The sequence below is a fragment of the Anguilla anguilla genome, chromosome 9, assembly GCF_013347855.1.
Source record: "Anguilla anguilla isolate fAngAng1 chromosome 9, fAngAng1.pri, whole genome shotgun sequence".
In the NCBI taxonomy this organism is placed as follows: domain Eukaryota; kingdom Metazoa; phylum Chordata; class Actinopteri; order Anguilliformes; family Anguillidae; genus Anguilla; species Anguilla anguilla.
The window spans coordinates 50,390,510-50,412,575 of NC_049209.1; the positions used below are offsets into that span (position 1 = coordinate 50,390,510).

At 44.4% G+C, this 22,066-nt stretch overlaps 2 protein-coding genes across 6 annotated transcripts in view; one reads left to right on the top strand and one right to left on the bottom strand.

Annotated features, from left to right (window-relative positions):
- Window positions 1–9,761, top strand: part of trim3b (tripartite motif containing 3b) — a 45,566-nt gene extending 35,805 nt beyond the window's left edge. For 3 of the 4 annotated variants that reach the window (XM_035433819.1, XM_035433820.1, XM_035433821.1), the window contains 8 exons: window positions 1,858–2,587; window positions 3,203–3,306; window positions 3,822–3,989; window positions 4,101–4,269; window positions 5,917–5,976; window positions 6,519–6,589; window positions 6,948–7,088; window positions 7,552–9,761. In XM_035433819.1, the coding sequence (XP_035289710.1) occupies window positions 1,858–2,587; window positions 3,203–3,306; window positions 3,822–3,989; window positions 4,101–4,269; window positions 5,917–5,976; window positions 6,519–6,589; window positions 6,948–7,088; window positions 7,552–7,704 (1,596 nt within the window). In that variant the 3' untranslated portion in view covers window positions 7,705–9,761. The remainder of the gene's footprint in view (window positions 1–1,857; window positions 2,588–3,202; window positions 3,307–3,821; window positions 3,990–4,100; window positions 4,270–5,916; window positions 5,977–6,518; window positions 6,590–6,947; window positions 7,089–7,551) is intronic. The other variant, XM_035433822.1, reaches the window with a different exon arrangement.
- A 3,464-nt stretch (window positions 9,762–13,225) lies between these two features.
- On the bottom strand, window positions 13,226–19,758 carry trim47 (tripartite motif containing 47). Of its 2 annotated transcripts, none has more exons than XM_035431795.1 (8): window positions 19,501–19,758; window positions 19,063–19,280; window positions 17,855–17,900; window positions 17,188–17,304; window positions 15,838–16,062; window positions 14,435–14,457; window positions 14,227–14,342; window positions 13,226–13,784 (listed from the first exon to the last, which is right to left on the bottom strand). In XM_035431795.1, the coding sequence occupies exons 1-8, from the start codon at window positions 19,687–19,689 to the stop codon at window positions 13,255–13,257; spliced, it is 1,464 nt and encodes a 487-aa protein (XP_035287686.1). In that variant the 5' UTR covers window positions 19,690–19,758; the 3' UTR covers window positions 13,226–13,254. The 2 variants fall into 2 exon arrangements, with proteins under 2 accessions (XP_035287686.1, XP_035287688.1); XM_035431797.1 differs by having other exon boundaries at window positions 17,188–17,283; window positions 19,501–19,757.
- Between the last annotated feature and the right edge of the window lie 2,308 nt (window positions 19,759–22,066).

Here is a 22,066-nt window from a genome sequence, read left to right on the forward strand (position 1 = left end):
TCCAAACCGCGCAAAGAGTACAAAGTACAAATCAAAATCAAACAGGCCTAGTGATTGTAACAGTTCTAGTTTTTTCAATTTTCGTACCGCACTCTAGTCTGAGTTGGCCTGCTTGAGAACGGCTAAAAACACGAAAACAATTCATAACAAGATGGCTAGCGGCAGTGCGCCTGCCATGACAGTTCCACCAAACATAGGCCCTACCACTCTTTGAGAAACAAAAAAATAATAATTCATGTGTATAAATACTTTGCCCTTGGTTATATAATCAAGACAACGTTGTCAAAAACACGTTTGGAAACACTGTCATTGCTCATTTTAAACTGAAAGAGGAAACGCATCTAGCTAGCTAACTTAGCCAAGCACCTCAAACACCGACATCGCGAGTTATTCAGAGTTTAAGCAGCTCATTTGTACTCTTTGCGCGGTTTGGAGAAGTGTCTCAGGTTGTAAACAGGAGCAGGGAAACGTTCGCCTGGTTGAGAGCCTCGGCGAAATAGCATGCAGACCTCTTCCTCCGTAGTTTGGTGTGCGCTGGAACTTGGAATGTCATAAAATCAGTTAGCGAGCTATATGTTATGTTATGATTAGCAAATGACGTTTTAGCCAGCTAGCTTGTTAGCAAGCACATATTTGGATATTCAATGTTGAAACTGCAGATGCACGTTTATTTTAGTTGTTAATTGTAATTACAAAATGTATTGACGGACATGGCGACAAGCCTACTTAAGATATATCAGCTGATTTAAAAATGTGTGGGTAGTTTTTATCAGCGATGAAAACAAACAGCTCGGTAGTGAACTGAACACCATTACACAGGCGATCTGACAAGCAATATAAATCTTTATTAGAACAAGTACAGCACAAACAGCATGTCACAAAATAGTAACGGTAGTACAAAACTTAGTTCAGAGATATTTCACTTCGGTATAATAACATAAGTAATTTTGTGGAGCCTAACACATTGTACTTACATAGCATTTGCCTCCACTGTTGACCGTCAATGTTAACAGAATCGCTTTTCCTCACAGTTGTCAGGCTCCCTATTCATTCATTTTCGGGACAACCGAGAGGAACAGAGACGCTGTTAACGGACAGCAGATGTTGCTTCACGCTACGAAAACACAATGGAGTCGCCTCCAGAAAAGAATTTGTTATGTCGAAGTGAAACATCTCTTTAATCGGCTAACTTGATGTGGTTAGCAAGCTAGCCATTTAGCTTTCTGGTGAACCAGAGCTAACGTTATACTTACCTTCATAACCGAATATAAACTTATCAAAAAAGAATTTATAGCCCTTGTCCAGTTTAGACCGCTTAACGTTCACTGGCAATGCTTCGACAATGCGGATAACATCGGACAGTGAACGTTGGCAGAGCTATCAGGGACTGTGAGAACACACGTCGCTGTTTAGGCTCAATTTTTCGCTGTGAGAAATGGACTTGCGTCCGTAGCAACGGTAACCGGAAACAAAGTATCCATACATCCGGTTTTGGTCGCCATCTTGTGAAATAGGCCTATAGAATCAAGCACATCACTTTTAATCAATCATACAACCACCCCTGGCAGTTACCCCTTTGAGGTGTGAGATCACAAATATGTGATTGACTGAACATTCTAATGCTGAGGTCATAATCGCTACTGGTAACTGAAGGCAGTGGAGTTCTAGAACACTGACTTAGACTTCTGAAAACAAAAAAAAACATTCCAAGAAACCTGCTCTTCAAAGGGTTGTGGGTGGCCAGTGGAACTAGCCAGAGCAGATGTGGGCTTTGTCCCTGTGTGGGATGGCTGTAAGGATGTGGCAGACAGCCCTTTGCTGGAGCGTTGGGGTGTGACCAGGCCGCTGCACCCCCAGGTGCTGCAGGCCCAGCTGGCCTCCCTGCTCCAGGGGAAGGAGCACATCCAGAGCAGCTGCAGCTTCACGGAGCAGGCCCTGGACCACGGCAGCGCCACCGAGGTGCTGCTGGTGCAGAAGCAGATGAGCGAGCGGGTCAGCGCCCTGGCCCGCCACGACTTCCCCGAGCAGCCGCACGAGAACGGCCACCTGGACTGCCTGGTGGAGACGGAGGGCCTGCGCCGCTCCATCCAGAACCTGGGCGTCCTGCTGACCACGGGCGCCGTGGGCCACACCAGCGTGGCCACGGGCGAGGGGCTCCGGCACGCCCTGGTGGGCCAGCACACGTCCGTCACCGTCACCACCAAGGACAAGGGCGGCGAGCTGGTGCGGACGGGCAACGCCGCGCTCCGCGCCGAGATCTCGGGCCCCGACGGGGCGCGGGCCGACGCCGAGGTCACGGACAACAAGAACGGGACGTACGAGGTGGGGTACACGCTGCGCTCCGAGGGCGAGTTCTCCTTCGCCCTGCTGCTCTACGGGCAGCCCGTGCGGGGCAGCCCCTTCCGCCTGCGGGCCGTCAAGCCCTCCGACGTGCCCCAGTCCCCCGACGACGTCAAGCGCAGGGTGAAGTCGCCCAGCGGGGGCGGGGGCCACGTCCGGCAGAAGGCCGTCAGGCGCCCCTCCAGCATGTACAGCACCAGCAAGAAGAAGGAGAACCCCATCGAGGACGAGCTCATCTACAGAGTCGGTGAGCTGTCACACGCGCTTCGTTTTTTTAAACGCCAGACAAAGGGACGTTTTGGGTTCTGCACTCATCTTAGACCAGGTGGCAGAACGTAGATTCAGGGGGTGTAGCACGAAATTCTGGGCCCTATGGGTCTCTGTGGGCCCCCTTAAAATTGTAGACCAAAGCCAACTTTTTAATTAGTCCCGGCCTTTTGAGCATGAAAGGATAATCTATAAATTACACACACAGTAGACTCAATAAGATACTGGAAATAATGACAACAAAGAAAAGGTATTTTATGGTATTGTTTGCTCGTCTGTATGTACAGTACAAATACAATTTTTGTTCTTGGTCGCCGTGGATATCGTGGTTAAATTTAGGGCTTTAATCGCTGGTCTGGGAATGTTGTTAGTCAGTCTGGCACTGTTGCTGAAATGCACTTCTGTGTTCTTGCTTTGTAAGTTGCTCTGGATAAGCGCTTCTACTAAATGGACGTAATGTAAAATAATGGAATGGAATGTATTACGCAGCATTCTAGAGTCTATTTTTAGAGTCTGTTTCTAGGTTCTTTCCCTCAAAGGCTTCCATCATGGATGTATGACCGTAGGGCTGCCTCACTGTAATGTTTCCTCCCAGGTACGCGTGGGCGGGAGAAGGGAGAGTTCACGAACCTGCAGGGCATCTCCACCTCCAGCAACGGCAGAGTGGTGGTGGCAGACAGCAACAACCAGTGCATACAGGTGAGATCATGCTGCAGGTACAGGTGTGTTACCTGGGCCTCAGGTGAACAGTGTATCCAGGTGAGAGCATGCTGTAGGTACAGGTGTGTTACCTGGGCCTCAGGTGGCCCTCTGATGGCCATGCAGGGTCACTGCAGAGTCAACATGGTTTCCAATCTGTATGGAATGGACAATGATTAATATGTTGAAGAAAATTATGATAAATATTTTATTAATCTCCAAGGAGCAATTTGGACTGTTGGAGAAAGCACAGCAGATGACTAATGAACACAAGGAAAAATATTATACTGTGTGCAGAAACCATAGAAACAAGACTAGAAAAACACTTCAGAATTATGGGATGCAGCCCATATGGATGTTATGGGATGCTGCCCATAAATATAAAATCTTTTTATAATGTTCAGAAACAAACTAAACAGCAATCAATGTACTGTTTTCCGTGGTTTTCATATTCTCTGAAAAACGCCATTTCTGTTGAGACTCTGTAAGAAGTCCCTCGCCTCTTCCTTTCGAAGGTGTTCTCCAATGACGGACAGTTCAAGCTGAGGTTCGGGGTCAGAGGTCGTTCCCCCGGGCAGCTCCAGCGCCCCACGGGCGTGACCGTGGACATGAACGGCGACATAATCGTGGCCGACTACGACAACCGATGGGTCAGCATCTTCTCCTCCGACGGGAAGTTCAAGGTGCGAGCTCGGATTTGCGCGGGAGAACCGAAAGAACGTTCCGGCTGTTTCTCTAGTGCCCCTTCCCAACGGTGTTCTTGACTCTCACGGGCGACTGTCGTTCCTCCGCAGAACAAAATCGGAGCGGGTCGCCTGATGGGACCGAAGGGCGTCGCCGTGGACCGCAACGGTCACATAATCGCCGTCGACAACAAGGCCTGCTGCGTCTTCATCTTCCAGTCCAACGGGAAACTGGTGACCAAATTCGGAGCCAGAGGGACCTCAGACAGGCAGTTCGCAGGTAAAGGGGTGGAGGCCGAATCCCGGGGGGCGGGGAAGTACCCTGTGAAGCCCCACCCCCCGTCCAAATCCTTCAGGGCCAAACGATGGCCCCTCACGGTGACCTTCCACTTCAGGAGTGATGCTCCCTGCATGTGACTGTTGAAATAACCTAACAGCTGAAGACGGTTTGAAGTGTTTGCACTCAGCATTGGGCTATCACCAGCCTGCCAGCTTGCTTCTGCCTGAAACTACAAACCTTAACACACACTACACACAACTCTACACTAAACCCCCTTTAACTGCTACTGTTAAAAAGTATAGTTAAGACACAAGATCAGTGAAAAAGGTTTGTTCAACAGTGAAGGATAAGTTTGTTTTGTCCAATCCAATAGATGATAATCTCTCCAATTCCTCCAGTCAAGACTTAGGAAGCAGGATTTCTAAACGTTGGTATTTTCTGCATCTCTGTAATAATTAATTTATATATCTATATGTGCAAAATATCTCATTTAAAAGAAAGAAGAAAATAAATCAATACATAAATAAATAACATTAGGAGTTTGCCAGGATGTCCAAATGAGATATTGAGGAGTTAAAATTGAATTCCCTAACTGCCTCATCGCGTGATGAGATCAGGTGGGCCAGATTTACCCAAGCTTGAGTGACAGTGTTGAAGAAGTTAGATGTTTTTTTTAAATTAATCTACATTTTTAAAATTAATATAGTCAAATGTAAAGTGATGAGAGAATAAGGCCTCTTGAACCAAAAATGGGCAGAGCTTGCATAGGTTATCACTTATTTAAGCCAATCGTTTTGCTCTGATTTCAACCAATCATTTTGCTCATATGCGATGAGCAAAAGGTTTTGACTGTTATTGAACAATATGATTCGTTGATTGATTCATTGATACATTGCTGGGTTCATGAAGCCTCATTCTCTCATCAGTACAAATTTACATTTTGTTTTTTATTTTTCCCCATTTCTGTAAGCATTCATTATTTTCTCCTCCTTTCTGTCCGGGTGCTTAAACCTTGGTTCTCTTTTGGGCCCTAGTTTAAGGCAAACCCCTGTTTGACCTGCCTGTTCGCTGTACTGATAAGACCCTAATCCACGACGACCATTTTGATGAAGAGCAGGAGGCACTCCTACACGTTCAGTAAAGAAAACAGAGAGCTTCCTTCTAATGCACGTTCGCCAAACTCCCACAGTCTTGAGAGATCACCAGATGGGCGAAGGTTTTGATTGGGTCCAAGCCCAAAATCTCCTCCCCGTCTGCATTACTCTTTCCCTCTGTCCTCTCTTGCCCCCTCCCACCCTCTCCTTTCTCCATCCCTCCTTTCTTTCTCTCCTTGTTTGGCCTTTGTTTTTTGCCTGGCTTTCTGCGAAAATAACCTGTGAGTTGAACAACCAAGGGTGGTCCTTTTCACCAGCCTTCTGTCTCTGTGGTGATTGGTTGAGGTGTGCTAGCCGTGTGCGACTGGCTAAGAGGGGCTGACCAATGAGGATGCCGCAAATGTTTATCTCTCGCTTGTGATTGGCTGCATTTGTTGATGGAAGGATGATATCCCTTGTCATTAAGACCCTTTGTTTTGGGTGTTGGTCTTTCGTTTCTGACTCTGCATCTTTGTTTTTTGTTTTTTTGTTTTTTGTTTTTCATTCCTTTTAGAAAAAAGTGGTGCACACTTAGCACTGGAGCAAAAGCTTAGTAAATCTGGTCCCGTGTTCAGTAAGTATTGTGTGCGTACCCTCTGTAAATGGCACTCTTTCCTCTGTTCAATGGGAAAGAACGACTGGTTAGCCTGTCATTCCATAGCCACCGCTAGCTTTACATGTGAAGACATTCCAGAAAGACAATCATTATAATCATTCCGAATAATCCTGATCATTAAAATGTCTACCACTCAATATTTGGTGCATCGATTATGTAGCCTGAGATGTTTTGGTTTTCAATACAAAAATCAATATACACACCAAATCAATACCTTTGATTTGATAGAAACATGTGTCCTTGTTTGGAAGCTGTAAAACATTTTTACTGATACAAGAAAAATAATTTGGGGTTGGGGGGGGGGATGCAGATAAGAAATAAAAAGTATGAAAATATTCATTTTGGATAAGATTCGAAATGCTGCAGTGGGGGAGGAAGTCTTTCCAGACACCACTTCCTCTGAGACTGTCTGATTTCACAGTGAATTTGACCTCGCTGCTCTTATCTTCCTCTTTCTCTCTCCCCCCCATGCCCTCCTCTCCCCCTTATCGTGACTCCAGGCCCGCACTTTGTCGCTGTAAATAACAAGAATGAAATAGTGGTGACTGACTTTCACAATCACTCTGTGAAGGTAAGGCCCTCCCCATTTTCTTCCCTTGTTCAAGCAGATAAACTCCTGTCTAAATATCTTTGCTAAATATCTCAACAACCATCTCTGTGAAGATCTTCCGGTTTTTTCAATATCTCAACAAATATATTTGTGAAGATTGGTTTATTGAATGCTACGGTTGGTGGATATGGTTTCTAAACATATTGAAATCACACCCACCAAACGGAGGCTGGAGGCTACCTACAGCCAATCAGGAGTCAGTGTTGGTCCAGGAATGCCACATCACATTTGTAATGATGTGTTGAGTCATGTAGCGTTGACCATACAGAAGCCCTCAGGGCTCTGAGTCATTTACCTAGCGCCCACTTCCTTTCCTCAGGTGTACAACGCTGACGGGGAGTTCCTCTTCAAATTTGGCTCCCATGGAGAGGGAAACGGGCAATTTAACGCCCCCACAGGCGTGGCAGTCGATGCCAACGGGAACATCATTGTGGCAGACTGGGGCAACAGCCGAATACAGGTGGGCAAGCCTGAGATCCCAGCACCAAACATCCCCAACACCAAACATTCACAACACCAAACATCCCTGACACCAAACATTCCCATCACTAAACATCCCCAACACCAAACATTCACAACACCAAACATCCCCAACACCAAACATTCACAACACCAAACATGCGCGGCACCATACACATCCCCAACACCAAACATTATCGACACCAAACATCCCTGACACCAAACATTCCCATCACCACACATCCCCAACACCAAATATTATCGACACCAAACATTCCCATCACTAAACATTCCCATCACCAAACATGCCCGGCACCATACACATCCCCAACACCAAACATTATCGACACCAAACATCCCTGACACCAAACATTCCCATCACTAAATATTCCCAGAACCAAACATCCCCAACACCAAACATTCCCATCACTAAACATCTTGCGCGGTGTCGTCCTCCTCCGCAGGTGTTCGACAGCTCAGGCTCCTTCCTGTCCTACATCAACACCTCGGCCGACCCGCTGTACGGGCCCCAGGGCCTGGCGCTGACCTCGGACGGCCACGTGGTGGTGGCGGACTCTGGGAACCACTGCTTCAAGGTCTACCGCTACCTGCAGTAGAGCCGGAGAGAGGGAGAGAGAGAGAGAGGGAGAGGGGGAGAGAGCCGGTGCTGGAGCGAAGGAGATGCAGGAAATGTACAGGGTGATCCTTTTATTCCTCTTTTGATTCCCTCTGTTACGGTCGCTCCGAAAACTTTCCCGAGCATCAACCGAGTTTCTCTAAAGGATAATGTTTTTTTTTTTTTTTAAAGCAACAAATCGACAAAAGCGAGTCGCGCTTCGGTACCTTTTTTCCGACGATGAGACTCAACTTTCTTTTGCACTGGAAAAGAAAAAAAAATTAAGATGGCTATATCCAGAAGAACCGAGGGACTCAAACGACTGACTCTTAACTTCACCTTGATGAGGCGATTCGAGAAGAAGGAGAAGGTTACGAGGCCCGTAGCAAAGAAGCTCGAGCGCCTTAGAGCCAAAGTCGTTTCCAAACGCATGAAGCCGTGGCCTACCAGAACGGCCGCCGTCAGAAAGCATTCATTTCACATGAGTTTTTTCCGAGGCTTCAAAAATCGTGACAGTCAATAGAAGGAGGAGTGAGAGAGAGTAAAGACTGACAGAACTTCTCTCTTCCCTTTTGCTTTACTTCTCAGTACAACAACAAATGTAATCTATTCAAAAATGCAGTCTTTCATGCGATTGCAACACCATCCGTGCATTTAATTCCTATGTATATTTACACACAAACACACACACACCTGTAAATTTACCAGCGGACTAAAGCTCCACCCTCCATTTTATGAACTCACACATACTAGTCGTCTTTGGCAGTTCAGATATCCAGCATTTTAGCACATACAGCATATGTGTCTATGAGACACACAGGGATTTATAGGACCGTATTTATTGCAAACATCAACAGCACAATTATGCACACTTGATTTGTGCTCTTTTTAAAAGAGGAATAAATTTACTTAATTTATTTTCTTTTCTACATGATTTTATCTTTTACAAATTATTTTTCTAATTTGATGTGTTAAAATATTTTGTTTCTCTGCCAAATCTCCAAGCCATCACCTAGTAATGCACAGTACCTTAACATACCGGTGGAATCTTTACTTTTTTCTGTAGTCCGTTTCCATGACGAACTAGCGGAACCAATCACAAAAACGGAACCCTCATCAAATATCAAATGCATTTGCCAAAATTTCTAAAAATTGGTTATTGTTATTGAACATAATATAAGGTTAAGAGTAATATATATGCCTATGTGTATATATAAATATTATTGTCATATAAAGTATGCTATATGTATAGAATATCATTGTTATTACTGTGGAGAAAAAAAATCATTGCCATCAGTTTGTCAGTATTTCATTAGTTTGCTGTCACATTTGTTTAGATGATTACTTTGCGTTTATGGCCTGCTAGCCATGCTCATCATTAACCTTTGGCCTACAGTGTGGATAAGGGTGTTATTGGTTTTGACTGACACGTTTCCTATAGATAAACCCTTTTTTTGTGTGTTGGGATGTGTTTCAGTCAAGCTCTTATACGCAAAGTTACCATAACAACGTTGTTATTGTTGTGTACTTCCTTTTCGTAAAAAAAAAAGAAAAACAAAAAGGTTGTGGAAAGCCGAAGGTTGACAGCAAGGTTGGCGGAATATTTTATATATTATTTTTGTATGGGTAACTTTCTGCATGTCAGTGATGATCCCAGTTAGAATGGTTTGATATCCAGGTACAGGCCCCAAGCAGTGCTACCATTCCTTGCGTCGTCCCACCCTTGGCCAGAGTGGATTTATATCACCTTGATTTGTTAGTTCCACATACTGGATAAAACCGTAAAATTAAAATGTTATCTGTTCTGCGATCATACCCATTACACCCGAATTCGTACCATTAGTGTTGACTGTCACAAATCCTTCCAATGCATGAAATCGTGCTTGGAAAAAAGGAAATAAGAAAAGAGAAACAAAAAAAAAAACTCATTTTAAGTGAACAGAAATCCTAAGTAATACATAAAAAAATGTCACCTGTGTATTTATGTTTTACTCATTGGATTCAACTGAAGCAGTATGTAGTACAAAAATTGTAAATATTAAAACTGAAAATACGCCCTGTTGGTTTCCTGTCACGTTTGTTTCACAGTTTCAGTTCTGACCGGAAAAATGGGTGTTCTCTGAAATGGGGTTGAAGGTCAAATAAATCTGGATGGCACCAGACTGCTATGCAATGCTTGGACATGGAAACTAATGTAAGGAAGATGATGCATCTGTAATCTAAATCTAATACACAGATATTGGGGGGGGGGGGTGGAGGGTGGAGGATTGCCACAGACTGATGAGAAAGGGACATTATAACAAATGTATAGGGAAACACAAAAGGGTCAACGCAAGGCAGAAGCACTATGCTGAACGTGCTGTGCTTCTGGCCTCCTCCTGTGTAAACAAGCACCACGCTTAACGTCGCTAACTTTTTTTTCTTCAAAAGGAGAGAACGGTCAAAAACAAAACCCAAAATAGGTCATTTGCCTGATCATTTCCTTTTTCCCGCATTGTTTTACTATTTACCAACTTCCCCGCTTAGGCCAGTGCAATCCAAGAGGACATCCAGGTGTCAAAGGAATCGCAATTCCGTTTTGAGTCCGGAAGCAACAGATGTTTCCCCACAGGATAGACGGCTTCTATAAGGGTTTCCCATGAAAACACCCTGAACAGACTACTTAACAGAATGCTTTTGCACACCCCAGGATATCACAGAGGTGGTGGTTTATTTAAAAAGTAACTACAAACAAAAGTAAATGCATTAATTGCAAATTCATTACACTAAAATAGACAGCTGTATAAATACAAGCGAGCACAATTTTGAACGGGCATCTTCTTGGCCACCTCGGGGTGGCAGACAGGTCCTCATTCTTATCACGAGGCTCCACCTCTCTGGCTCCACGTCCTGTGGATGTAAATCTTGCGAATCCTTGGGACTAAAAACTAATTCTGCCCCCCCCCCCCCCCCCCCCCCCCCAAGACACAGCCCCAAAAAAGTTACTGCTAATTACAGCTTTAACAATTCAGCCGATTTAACAGAAAAGCTTTACCAAAAAAGTGACATTACAGAACAGTTGCCTGCCATAAGATGCAGAACGGCTGCAATTGTGGTTGCTTATTTGTACATACTCGAAGGCAAGGCACCCCACGCACTGTAGGCTGACCCCCCCCCCCCCCCCCTTAGAGAAACAACAGCCTGTCCTCAGCGATCAGGATCCACCCAGCCGTTCTCACTGAGTCACGACTTCTCTTCCCCGAATAAGGCCTTCAGATGGGCCTCCGTTACCGTTTCCATGGAGATTTCAGTCTGCCAGCAGGATTCTGGAGGCCTTCTCTCAGTCTCTCTCCACCTCTATCTCTCTCTCTCTCATTCTCTTCATCTTTTGCTCTCTCCTCTCTCAATTCTTTCCAACCTCTTAAGAGAGTTATCCTTTTCTGATAAATAGCAGAAAGCTTGAGTGAAGATAAGATGTGTTTAGTTAATGGGTATATAATTGGCCCTATAAATTACACCTTTACAACAGATGAACAAATTGCTCTGGAACATTTCAAATAAATACATACTATCAAATTACCCATAAAAAATGGCTTGAGGGATAGTGTTGCTTAACATCTTACCAGCCAGACCGCTCCTCCATGCAATGTGTGCATTTTTCAGGCTTGGCGCCCTCTACAGACGAAGAAAGGTAATTGAACTTCTTCAAACGTCTGAACCATGGAGCCTGTCTGACCCCCTGCACATTAAATTGACCCTTGACCCCTTGCAGGGAGCACACGAGCAGAACGCAGACTTGCTTGGACTTGGTTTTGTTTGGCAGTCTCCCACGCTTCCTCGTTGGGTCTCTGCTGACCAACGATTGCCAGTGGAACGAATCCCACCCAAAAGCGAGCAGGTTAGTCTCGCGACTCGAGAGCTGAAATTCCTGATATTTTAATCACACGATGATTTCACAACACAGCGCTAGGTGCCTGACTGCCTGTACCGTCCAAACGCATTACTGAAGGGCTTTACCCCTCAACTATAACCGTACCATAGAGGACAAACAAGAATGGGAGCAATGTAGAGAAGAAAAAAAAAAAAAAAACTCAGTTTCCCAGAATGTGAGAGAGAAGAGTAACACAGCAGAGCTTGTGCAGGAAAATCCACTTTAAAAAGATCCAATTTGAACATGAACTTGATTTGAAGTAAAACCTAAATTCTCCAAATTTCCCCCGACAGAAAAAAAAAGCATTCATCTTAATATGAACATCTAGAGAATTGTACATATAAAAATGTTTGAGAAATATTTTCGGTGCCATGGAAAGACAGATTATGTACATTATGGCCCTGTAGGAGAATTCATGTATGGCTGAACAAATCTGAACAGAAACGTACAAATCCATTTTCCATTTTCCATCTGTCAGGTTAGACACTAGTTTTGGCCCAGTGTTTGCTAAATTGGGTTCCTGAAACTTACATTCCACAAGCTAACTTGGCTCCCCATTTACTCCCAAAACCATTCAAGTAAAACACTTCACATACAAACGTAGGATAGTTAGATCAAACAAGTCAAAGATACCCAAAACATTAAAATACAGTCGTATTTTATTTTAAAGACTGATGTTAAAGTACAGCAGAAAAGTAACTTCACCTATTGCATTTGATACAAGGTTAATACACAAATAACATGAATACATTATCAAATGGGTTATACCCTAAAATCGACTGGAATAACGTGTCCATGATCCAATATTAAAACATGAAGTAAAATAACAAATTAATAGGTAAAAAAAAAAAAAAAGGGAAAAAGCACTTATACAGAAACCTCAAAATTCATCCATGTTAAAGTAACGTATAACCAAAGTATTGGGGGGGGGTGGGTGGGAAATAGTTCAACTGTTGAACAAGGAGAAGATTCTACAGTGAAGTTTAGTTTGTGTAGAACAGAATCACCATGCCAACCACCAGACCAGAAGATAAACCTGGAAGAATCAGCACAGCTACCCTAAACAGGCCACAATGCGTAAATGTAACAAAAAAAATCCGCTGTCACCAGTGCCTGCACTTCCCATTGTGTTTCAAGTGATAACCTTGTGTGAACGCTTCATTAATAGTCTGCCCCAATCCACGCCAACTGAAGACAGAACAGATTAAAAACAAAGCATAATCCATCTAAACTTATAAATAATTTTTCTAAAAACCATGGCAGACTACACCCCCCGAGGTAACATGGCACAAAAAAAACGTGGCACTCGCTAAATTGTCAGTTCATAATTTTTCGGCAGTCCCAACGTCGGTCCAAAATCAGCTGTGGGATTGTCTGTTCAAAACTTGGTTCTTACACCTAAACTGGTTTCTATGTGGCTACATTGGGAGTTTAAAAAAAAAAAAAAAAGGTTGTCCTACTACTTAGTAGAAAATCCAGTGAATTACAAACGCAACCCGCAACCTTGGAGCACAGCGTAGAACCCTGCTTGAAACCGGATGGTCGACGGAACGCCGCGAAGGCCTTCTCTGGGCGCTGGGGGATGGGGGGGCATGAGGGCGAGGGCGAGGGCGAGGGCGGGGCGGGGGGGGGGAGGGGGGATCAGTAGTAGTGGCAGAGCTGCAGTCGGCTCCCCGGGTCGTTCTTCCCGGGGCTGAAGAAGGGGAAGACGGGCTCGTCGAAGTAGGCCTCGAAGGTGTAGACGTGCTTCATGGCCACGGCGTCGTAGAAGGAGACGCGGCCGCGCTCGTAGTCCAGGTACACGCCCACGCGCGGCGAGTTCCAGTAGTCGGCCAGCGACAGGCGGGCGTCCTCCTCGTTGGCGTACAGCCGGTCCTGCAGGCACAGGCTCCAGTAGCCGGCCGAGGGCGACAGGTTGACGTAGCCCTTGCGGTTGCTGTACTCGGTGGTCACGCCCAGGTACCACACGCCCTTGTCCCGCACGTCCACCTCCCAGTAGTGCTGGCCGCTGGAGAACTGGGCGGTGGCCAGCACGCCCAGGAAGCGGGTGAAGCGCTGCGGCAGGTCGGGCTCCAGCGACCGCGCCTGGCCCTCCTCCACCTTGGTGTCGAAGTCGCCCACCTGGAGGCCGGGGTGCGCCGTGTCCATGTCCAGGGCCAGGTTGGCGGGGACTGTGGGCAGGCAGAGAGAGGAGGGGGTTAGGGGTAAAAACAGACCCGGTCAGTCAAATACTCAGTCGGTTCAATTAGTCAATCAATTAGTCCGACAATCAGTCCAATTAGTCAATTACTCCAGTTAGTCAATCAGTCTGTTAAATTAGTCAGTCCAATTACTGAATTAGTCAGTCCAAACATTCAGTCGGTCAGTTAAATTAGTCAATTTGTCAGTTCAATAGTCCGTTCAATTAGCCTGACAATGAGTCCAATCAGTCCAGTTAGTCAATCAGTCTGTTAAATTAGTCAGTCCAATTACTGAATTAGTCAGTCCAAACATTCAGTCGTTCAGTTAAATTAGTCAATTCGTCAGTTCAAAAGTCCGTTCAATTAGCCTGACAATCAGTCCAATCAGTCCAGTTAGTCAATCAGTCAGTTAAATTAGGCGACTAGCCCTTACCCGTGTGCAGCACGTGCATCATCTTCTTCCACATGATCAGCTGCAGGGGGCCGTTGAACTCCTCCCAGTTTGGGGGACAGTTGGTGGCCTGCAAGGGGGAGGAGACCTGGAACGGGCTGAGGAGGAAAGGACAGGAGGGTCATCGAAAACGTGATATAGCCTGACAGCCAAATGACTCACACCAGTGACACGACGAAAAAATGAGTACCTTGCAATGGTCTGACTAATGGCCTGTAAGGGAAGAGAGAAGGAAGGGGGTTAGATTGCCACAGTAACAAAGGAAAAAACTTTAACCAAAACAATTAAAAATTCTGGTTAAGTTAGGTTCCACGACATGTAAAAATGTCACTGTGAAAAGGCATAGCCTACTATTTAATGTCACAGAACATGAGATTAGATTTGTGAAAAATACCATGTGGCAGGAATCACTTAAATTATAACACAGTTGGTTACATCACGGAGAGCTTGGTCACGGCATATAAATATTCACGTCTCCTCAAATGCCCTTTGCCGTTGCGGTGTGATAGCGTTAGTCGTGTGGTAAGAGTGCTGCTTAGCTCATCAGTGCTATCCATCAAACCATCAGCTGCTTAATAACAGGCTTTAGAGAATTAAACCAAATAAGCATGAGAACATTAAAGCAAAACCCACAAGTACATTTACATTTTAGGAATTTAGCAGACTGTCTGATCCAGAACTTAAAAGTCGTAAATGGGGAACGATCTTAAATGTTTTTTCCATACAATCCGTTTATACAGCTGGATATTTACTGAAGCCATTCGAGTTAAGCACCTTCCTCAAGGGTACAATAGCTGTGCCCCTAGAGAGAATCAAACCTGCAACTCTGCAGTTGCAGTAACCATTATGCTACACTGCCACCCAAGTATGCATCAAATGACTGTGCTCCGTCTCACACTCAAACCTGTCAAATATTCATAACTGTTCATAACCGTTATTTAGTCTGACTGTCAATTTAATGTAGACCCTTCTTATGATTTTTTTACCAACTAGGATGAGGTTCAGAAGTAAGATTTCCTTCCAAAAATAACTATTCATAACTATTAAAACATTAGAGCAGTGTGGAGAAAAACTGTAAGTCTCGACCACCATTACCCAGAATGCTGTAGTTATTGGTCAGTGATATCAGACAAACATTCATTGCAACTGACATTTAAAAAGGCTTTTGGAAAAGAACTGGCAAATTCAGCAGTGCAGACTGATGCGCGATCAAGTAAGCAGTTACTGCAGTAACACCATCTAAAAAGAAACCATTTAACAAACACACAGACATGGCCGCATTCCTTAGAATCAGGCATTTATGTAAAACTTCCACAAGCCTCGGGACTTCGACTAAACAGCCCACCTTATATCCTCCAGGCCAGCACCACTCAACTCCACATCCTGTGGGCCGCAGTGCCTCGCAGGTAAGCTGCTCCAACCATACAATACACCACCAGATTTCCCTTTTTTCCTCCACGGATCAGGAAGTAAGCTCATTACTGACATCTGGTGGTGCAGCGTATGGCTGCAGCGAATGCCTGCAGAGACCGCGGCGTTGAGCAGCGCTGCTCGAGGTGGACAGACCTCGCGAGGAGACGGCAGCGGACGCACCTCGAAGGTGGACTTCCCGCTCAGGTGGTTCTGTATGTCGGTGATGGCTTTGTCCACGGCGGCCATTTCCTTGGACACGTCCTTCAGGTTCTCGTCGATCATGGCGACGGTCGCCACCTCCTCCGCCTCCAGGCTGGCCAGGATGTCCTCTTTCTCGTCCAGGAGGAACTGGACCAGAGCGCCGATGTCGTTCTCGATCTTCCTTTTCAGATCTTGTTTCTTACGCTGGATTAATCACAAAAAGGCATAAGACTTTTTATTTTATATTCTCTACCCTAAGGTGGGGTAGATCAGATCTTTATACACTTCCAGCTCTGCAATCTTATCCTCCACCTTGTAAGGATAAAAATCAGCTTGTTCTAAAGATATCCAAAAAGCACAAACAACACGTCTTGCAAAATTTTTGGCGTCTCTATATCGATTGTTTCACACTATGTTTACTCATGCCCTGGACAGGGCAGGTTTCTCTTTTTTACAATTAACGTTACTGCTCGAGCACATCTTGACACACAGAAATAGACATACTGTTTTCAAGCACACATGATGAAACATACTGGCACTCAGTATAAGCAAAATGTACACAAAGCAGATCTTTCTCCCACAATACTGATGTCACATTTTACACAGGAAAGCAAGGAGGCCGGGCACCAGCTACATATTCTGCTTACTGTTATGCGTTCGCTCCTACATTTGGCTTTGATGGGTAACGGTACAAAAAATGTGCCTAATTCGGCACTGCATAAGCTTGTATAACCAAGAAGCAGCCCAACAGCTTTCTGTGCCCTGTCTGGCCCTGGAAAACTACAAGTACCACGTGAAGGCACCGCGTAGGCGGAGACTCGGGCACAAGCCAAAGTCAAATGAGGGACGGCGACGCATCAGAAAGAGGCCGACGGAACGTTTGGGTCGGGAACGTTCCAGCGTCTCCTGAGCCCGCGGAAACGAAAGTGCTCAGATGGGGCTGCCACGTCCCGAGTCCTCAGAAGGCACACATTTCCATGGGCACCTTCCAGCTTGTTTTAATTTCGACAGACCCTTCTGTTTTGCATCTCCTCCGCCCACACGAGTTTGCTTTTTAATTTATCAGTTTAATCGGGGAACAGGTGTTATAAATTTGCAAAAATTTGCACATTTAATACTCGTTTTTAACATTGTAACAATGTTTTCTGACACATTCCTAGCAAATAAACATACAAATAACAAATAGTTCATTGTAATTAAGAAAATTAAGTACCCATTGATAAAGATGTCCAATGAAGAGTTGGGGTGCTGGTGGGTCAACGTAACAAATGAATGAAGAGGAAGCGATTCAAGGTGGAGGTGGATTGGAGAAATGGGCCGGGGACTCACCTTGGTGTCGGCCTTGGCCGCCTCGTCCGTCGACTTCACCCTCTCACACAGCGACTTCTGCCAGGTGAGCTTAATGAGCTTCAACCTGAGCTCCCCCTGAGAGAGACGACGAGTGCGCTTTAAAAATCACAACACAGAGAGGAATTGACAACCTGGGGTCGCTATCACGAAGCAGGTTCACCACGTTAGCCGGATAACTCGCGCCGAGTAAAAACCCAGAGCCCTCCCAAAGCTGGAACACGGACTGAAGTAAAATGATCCGTTCCGGGTTTTACTCAGTGCAGTTATCCAGCTAACTCCGTAACCCTGCTTTGTGATACAGACCCCATTGTATCCTCCATTGCGTTAGCTTCAGTATTACAGCATGCAACAATTTCTACATTGGGCAGTATGAATGTCTGGCCCCGCACCTAAATGACAGGGAATTTAAGGGAGGGTAATTTCATTTGTGACATGGGTTCTAGACAGTTTCGTTACAGGGTCAGTGCTCACATTGGCTTGAATCATCCCCTCCAACTGCATTCCCACCTAAACATGATCAAGGATTCCAAGACAAACAGTCGGCTGACAAGCAGTTTATTATCCCAGCACATTCCCTGGAAGTTGGCCAGACTCCATCATTATAGTACCGTTAAGATTCTGAACACTACAAGTACGCACGACTCACCTTCATGTCATCGATGACCTCTGGCAAAGGAGCTACGTCATGGTGCCTTTTAAAGAAACTTCATTTTAGAGCTAGCTTTGAGACAAGCATCAGTGTTTGCAAACTAACAGGCTAAATACTTAATAAATTAAGGATCAGGTCAGAGATTAGGGGTCAGGCAACACTGACCTAGACTAGCTAAATTAAGCACTGGTGATCATTAACAACAATAGAACATCACAGATCAGCAACCCTAGTTCTCACAAATTATTTTGCAACATTATGGCACACCAAGCAAGTATATCAACTGAAGTATCATGCTGGATCACACTCTCCCACCCACCAACACACACACACACACCTTGAGTGGTCTGCTTAACTTCTCTTTCTTTCATTTATCTTTGAGTTCAGACCCTTATACTGTCACAAATGTATTTAAACATACACACGTACAATACACATGATTACCCAAACTCTGCCCACACAAAGTCTGTCTCTCACACATTACAGCTCACACACAGAGCATCTGTTGTGCACACATTACATATTCCATCGTATACAATTCCACGACAGCGTTATGCATCAACTTTTCGGTTGAGAATGCATAGCATTCTCGGTTCTGAGAACAGAAGCCAGAGCCCCAAGACATCAGAGAACTTACTTAGTCTCCTGTTCTCTCCTATCGCATTTAGCTGTGTTTTGTGTTTTGCAAGAACAGAGGACTCCAACACCTTATCTTTTACCTCGCCTTCGTGCTCCATATTGGACTATTCGGATGTATATGGTGGGGGGGTCCACACTGTCAGCTGGTCAACCAGCCTAACAGCCTATTAGACCAACGTGAGCTATGCGCGGCAAGCATGGCTAGCATTAGTTAGCTATTATCCCAGCTAGCTAGCCAACTTTCACTCCTAGTTAATCAGCGTTTACAATACCAGTACCAATACCAATGCAATCTGCAAGGACTGAGTCGAAGCCAACAACAACATGGCTAATATTGCATTCCATTGTCGTTGTGACACGATATCCTTGGGTTGCTGTCTTGTCTGTGTGTGGTTGGCTTGGCAGTGGCCTCGCTAGCTTATAATAAAGCTAACAATGCCAAAGGCTACAGGGGGCTAAATAAAAAACAAAAAAACTTCACTGATTGCCATCTTGTCAACGGGCACCAATTTAAAGTGCCCATGCAAAGCATCAAATGGGGTACAATGCATTAATCCCCAGCATACCTGTGCGCTCTTGACTCCCGACACACGACGCAGATGGGTTTGCTGTCCGTGTGGCAGTACAGTTTTAGTTCTTCGCCGTGTTTGTCACACTTGCTGTCCAGTTTGGTGGGTTTCACTGGGGCGGTGGGTTTACCTGACTTCAAAAATTCCAGTCCGTCCAATTTGTCCACCAAGTTCTTTACCAGGTAATTCGTAGTGAAGCTTATTTTGCCAAATACCTGAGAGAGGGGGCAAGACATTACCGTTATAAACATAATCTTTAACAAATGAAAACACTGTAACAAAAATAAATATAACTTTAAAATGACAAGCTACGAACTAAAGGTAATTTAGAAGCACTTGATGAATACCCTTCTCCAATTACAGTTAGGTAACAAGCTAGCTATCTTGTTGTGGTTTTAAACACAGTGTTAACGTTAGCTAGCTAGAGGTACAAACCTGTCTGCATTCTGGACAGTGATATCCTATATCATCGTCTCCATTTTCCTCCCAGTGCATTAAAATGCAACCTCGACAGAAGTTGTGGCCACATTTCAAAATAACTGGATCGTCGAAAAAATCCAAGCAAATTGGACAAATCAGCTCTTTCTGCAGTTCTCCCACGCCAGCAGCTGCGGCCGTCGCCATGTTTATTACGAACACTGCCTGCTGCAAGCAGAATAAAGCGAGTGAAGACAGGGGATTCTGGGAACAGTGACGAAATGTTTTTGCGCAGCGAAGCTTTTGGACGTAGCATTTTTATCAACGTTGCGCATAATGCATAGGTAACGCAACCTGCATGTTGGTACATCTGCTGTGTTCAGCACAGACATAATGTGCTGTGTCTGTGCAGATTATGCAATGAAAACTGATTGCGCGCAAATGTACATTTGCAATTTTGTCTCAATGCAAGTGACGTGAACGCAGCCATCGGATGCACTAATAGCTCGGACGTAGCGATGAAAGAATAAAATTGTCTTGGACAGAAGCAGTTTTTTTTCGTGAGGAGGTTGCACAGTAATTCCGTGCAAAATGATGTTGCTGGTTAGAGGGCGATATAGCTCAGGAGGTAAGACCGATTGTCTGGCAGTCGGAGGATTGCTGGTTCAAACCCCGCCCTGGGCATGTCGAAGTGTCCTTGAGCAAGACACCTAACCCCTAACCTCTAACTGCTCTGGCGAATGAGAGGCAAATGGATTTTGTTGTGCACAACATGTCGTGTCTAGGAACCGACAGAGTTCCACACCAATCGCCGATCTGTAAAAAACAATTTCAGGAGGGAAAAGACACAACAGCAGCAAGCTCTTCAGAAAGTTCAGACTTTATTGCACAGGTGCACAAAGCCGGATCAATTCAGCAGAATTGAACCTCGATTGTCAGTTTTGCATACATTTTATACACAAATTGTGCCCACAACCCCCCTTTAACATATTTCTAAAAATATCAGCCATCTGGTCTTTTCTGGCACAGTAAGGAGTTTCACTTTCCTGTTCGTGGGTCAACTTGACTTTTTTGGCACAAAAATGATTTTCGGTCCTTATGATGTTCTTAATGTATCAATAATCAATCTTATCATAGTGGACAGGTGCCCCAAAACTGATTTTTGGTTCTATTGATGTTCTTAATTAATCTATTGATGTTCTTAATTAATCTTCATCAGTGAACAGGTACCCCAATCTTCCCTTACTTTGTACTTTCCCACTACGCATACACCACGTCATTGCTGTCTGTATTTTTCCAATTTTCCCTTACTCTGTACTTTTTCACTATGCATACACGTAATTGCTTTCTGTATTTTTCCATTACACATACAAGTTCACAGAGTTATAGCCTCCTGTACTTTTTCTTTTTATTCAGGTTACACAGGGATCACTGTAAAGTATTAGTTTTCTAAGTTTTCTAGCATATTTCTATTGGGTAATAACGTTTTGTTAGTTTTTTGGATTATATTTTTAGTAATATATGATTAGTTTTTGGTTAGTGTTATCTGCTGGAATTATTATTTGATTAGTTTTTTCTGCTTAGTGAGTAAGTATGATTTTTCTTAAGCCTTCTGCGTTTGCCTTTTTTCTACAGTGGATACTGTGGTTTCTTGCGTTACCATAAGCTTTGCTGCAACTACTGATATAGAGTTATTGGATTACATATTGATTATATTAGTATATAGTTATACATGTGATATATGAGTGTATATAATTTTTATCATGAAGCATTGAGAGTTTGGAGGAAACAGTCTGATCAACATTGATGGGAATACCTTTAACTTTAACATGTGACGTCATCACACTCATGGGGAGTCTCAAAATTCTCCTACAAACAGTGTGTCAAAGATGGCACTGTACATAGTAAGCTGAATCGGAAGTTTCATCCATCATAGTGCTTAGCCCCTTCAGTGCTGCTTTCAGTTAGATCTATTATTATTATTATTATTATAGACATGTAAATCATGGTTGTTCAATAATGTACACCATTTATATTTGACATAATTAATTACATAGGTTTCAAAGGGTCATTTCAAATTACCTTACATCTCAAACTGGGCAACCATTGCAAAATGTCCAAGAGGGGGCGGTGGCTATCTTGGAAAAAGGGTGGTGAACCATTACAGAGGTGGAATATACTAGATATATTTAAATAAAATGTGTTATCAAGACAGTTACAATTCAAAACATAAGGGCATAAATGCGAATTATTTCCACTTTCAGATATTGAAAAATGCACATCTATCAAATGCTTTTAGCCCATTTTCTTGAAATTTCACAGATTTACAATATAGTTGTGCATTCCACACATTTTCAGTAAAAGAAGGGACCACAGGCACCCCCAGATGCTGATGTGCCGATGGTGGTGTCTCTTGACTTTAGGGAGCTGGCAGTGATGCCACCATTGGGATGGCAGGTATGGCATCCGCCGAGTTATTGTTTGGGGCGGCATGCCACATACCTAAACAGCAACACAAGTTTTGCACTCTTCAAAACTAACACACCAGCACAGGATAACCACAGTGAGGATGGCCCAGGACAGG